Below are 1,735 nucleotides of genomic sequence, written 5' to 3' on the forward strand. Positions count from 1 at the left end.
CATTTTATTAATTCAATACATGTATACAGTGTGTAATGATCCAATCAACAGAGTTCATTTCCATCTCCTTAAACATTAACAACCCCTTTTCACATTAGATACATGGAATGCATGTATTGATTTTTCTTATCCTTCCTTTTTTCCCTTCTCCATTTTTAGAAATTTGAATTTTAATTCTTTCCTCACTCAGTGATCCTCAGGCTTAAGTACACCTTGGAATCACTGGAGAAAAACATCTATTCCTGCCTCACGAAGGCAGTGTTTGTAGGCTCAGTCTTAATACCTTGGCTTTCTAACCAATTCCCTGTTGATGATACTGGGAAACTACTACATGCACTTAACATATCTTGATCAGTTTTAGTACTATTACAATTTTTATGAGTTCCTTGCCTGTGCATAACTTCATCAGTTTTTATTCGGAGCTGCTGTTTGCCTGCAACTCGCCTTACACGCTTTCCTACCTCCACTAAGCCATTTCTGCCCAAACCCTTGACTCAGCACGATATGCACCACCTTCTCCCTTCATTTGCTCCACTGTCAAATACACATAATATGAGTCAAGCCCTTGCCCTGAAAGTCCTGTCACTTTCGTGGTAATGGTATTGATGGTATGGTAATTATTGCCTATTTATTCCTGTATTCATATTTTGTGCATTCACAATTTTGAAATGTCTCAGACCATAATTACTTTCAAGGACAGTATTTTTGCTACACACTTTTGACTCATGCAAAGTAACTAATAATATTTCACCATGACTGTCTCTAACCCTGGTAGTTGGGTGTGGCCTGAGTTTATTGTACCATCCATGAGTTAAGACACAAGACAGAAGATTAAGTATTTTTAATCTTCTTGTAAATCTTAGCCTGGACGACTACAATCGCCGAGTCACCTTGTGTAATGGAACCTATGAAGGTTTGCTGAGAAGACATCAAGTGGGAAGAAATAGTGAGACGTTGCCAACCTTAAAAAACATACAAGATTGTCTGTCTCTGCAGAAATTTGACAACGCTCCTTTCTTCCAGAACTCTACCTTCAGCTTCAGGTTGGTGCTGAGTTTGAGTCTCTTACGCCTGCTTTAGATCTTCATGCTCATGGGTGTAAGGGACTGGAAAGAAATCCAGGCATTAGGAGAAATTTGTAAGCTAAGTAATGGAGAGGCACTTAATACGAGAGATTAGCAAGGGATTAATGTTAGCGTTATCATCCACCCACTGTAACTAATAATGTAGCTTTATTATCTTTTTAACTGAGCTATTCAAAAGTATCTTTTGTATTTATAATTTATGTATACATATAGATATAATCTTTGGAACCAGGATACCTCATTAAACACTATTTAAAAAGGAGTACTCTAAGTACTGAGAAATTACTGTTCTCTTTCTTTCTTTCTTTCTTTCTTTCTTTCTTTCTTTCTTTCTTTCTTTTTCTTTCTTTCTCTTTTCTTTTTCTGTATTTTAGGGAAGGGTCTACAGGGTGTACAGGGTCTCACTGCATAGATTAGACTCAGTGATTCTCCTGTTTAGAGCCTCCCAAGAGCTGAGATTACAGGTCTGCGTCACCACACCCAGTCTCAATTGTCATCTCAGCATGCCCTGGGGGGCTGGAACAGCAGGCCCGGGGATCAACGCCCCCCCTGCCCCTGTACCTGCTAATCTGCTGAGCTATTTGGCCGGCCCTCCTCCTCCTCCTCCTCCTCCTCATTCTTCTTCTTCCTCCTCCTCCCCCTCCTCCTCC

General features: G+C 39.9%; 1 protein-coding gene across 1 annotated transcript in view; it reads left to right on the plus strand.

Moving 5' to 3' along the window:
• The window catches only part of Dct (dopachrome tautomerase), a 46,129-nt gene that overhangs the window by 19,363 nt on the left and 25,031 nt on the right, over nt 1-1,735 (plus strand). Inside the window, exon 5 of the mRNA XM_004626297.1 lies at nt 864-1,043. Within this exon, the coding sequence (XP_004626354.1) occupies nt 864-1,043 (180 nt within the window). The remainder of the gene's footprint in view (nt 1-863; nt 1,044-1,735) is intronic.

The sequence above is a fragment of the Octodon degus genome, unplaced genomic scaffold (assembly GCF_000260255.1).
Source record: "Octodon degus isolate 3935 unplaced genomic scaffold, OctDeg1.0 scaffold00013, whole genome shotgun sequence".
NCBI classification, from domain to species: domain Eukaryota; kingdom Metazoa; phylum Chordata; class Mammalia; order Rodentia; family Octodontidae; genus Octodon; species Octodon degus.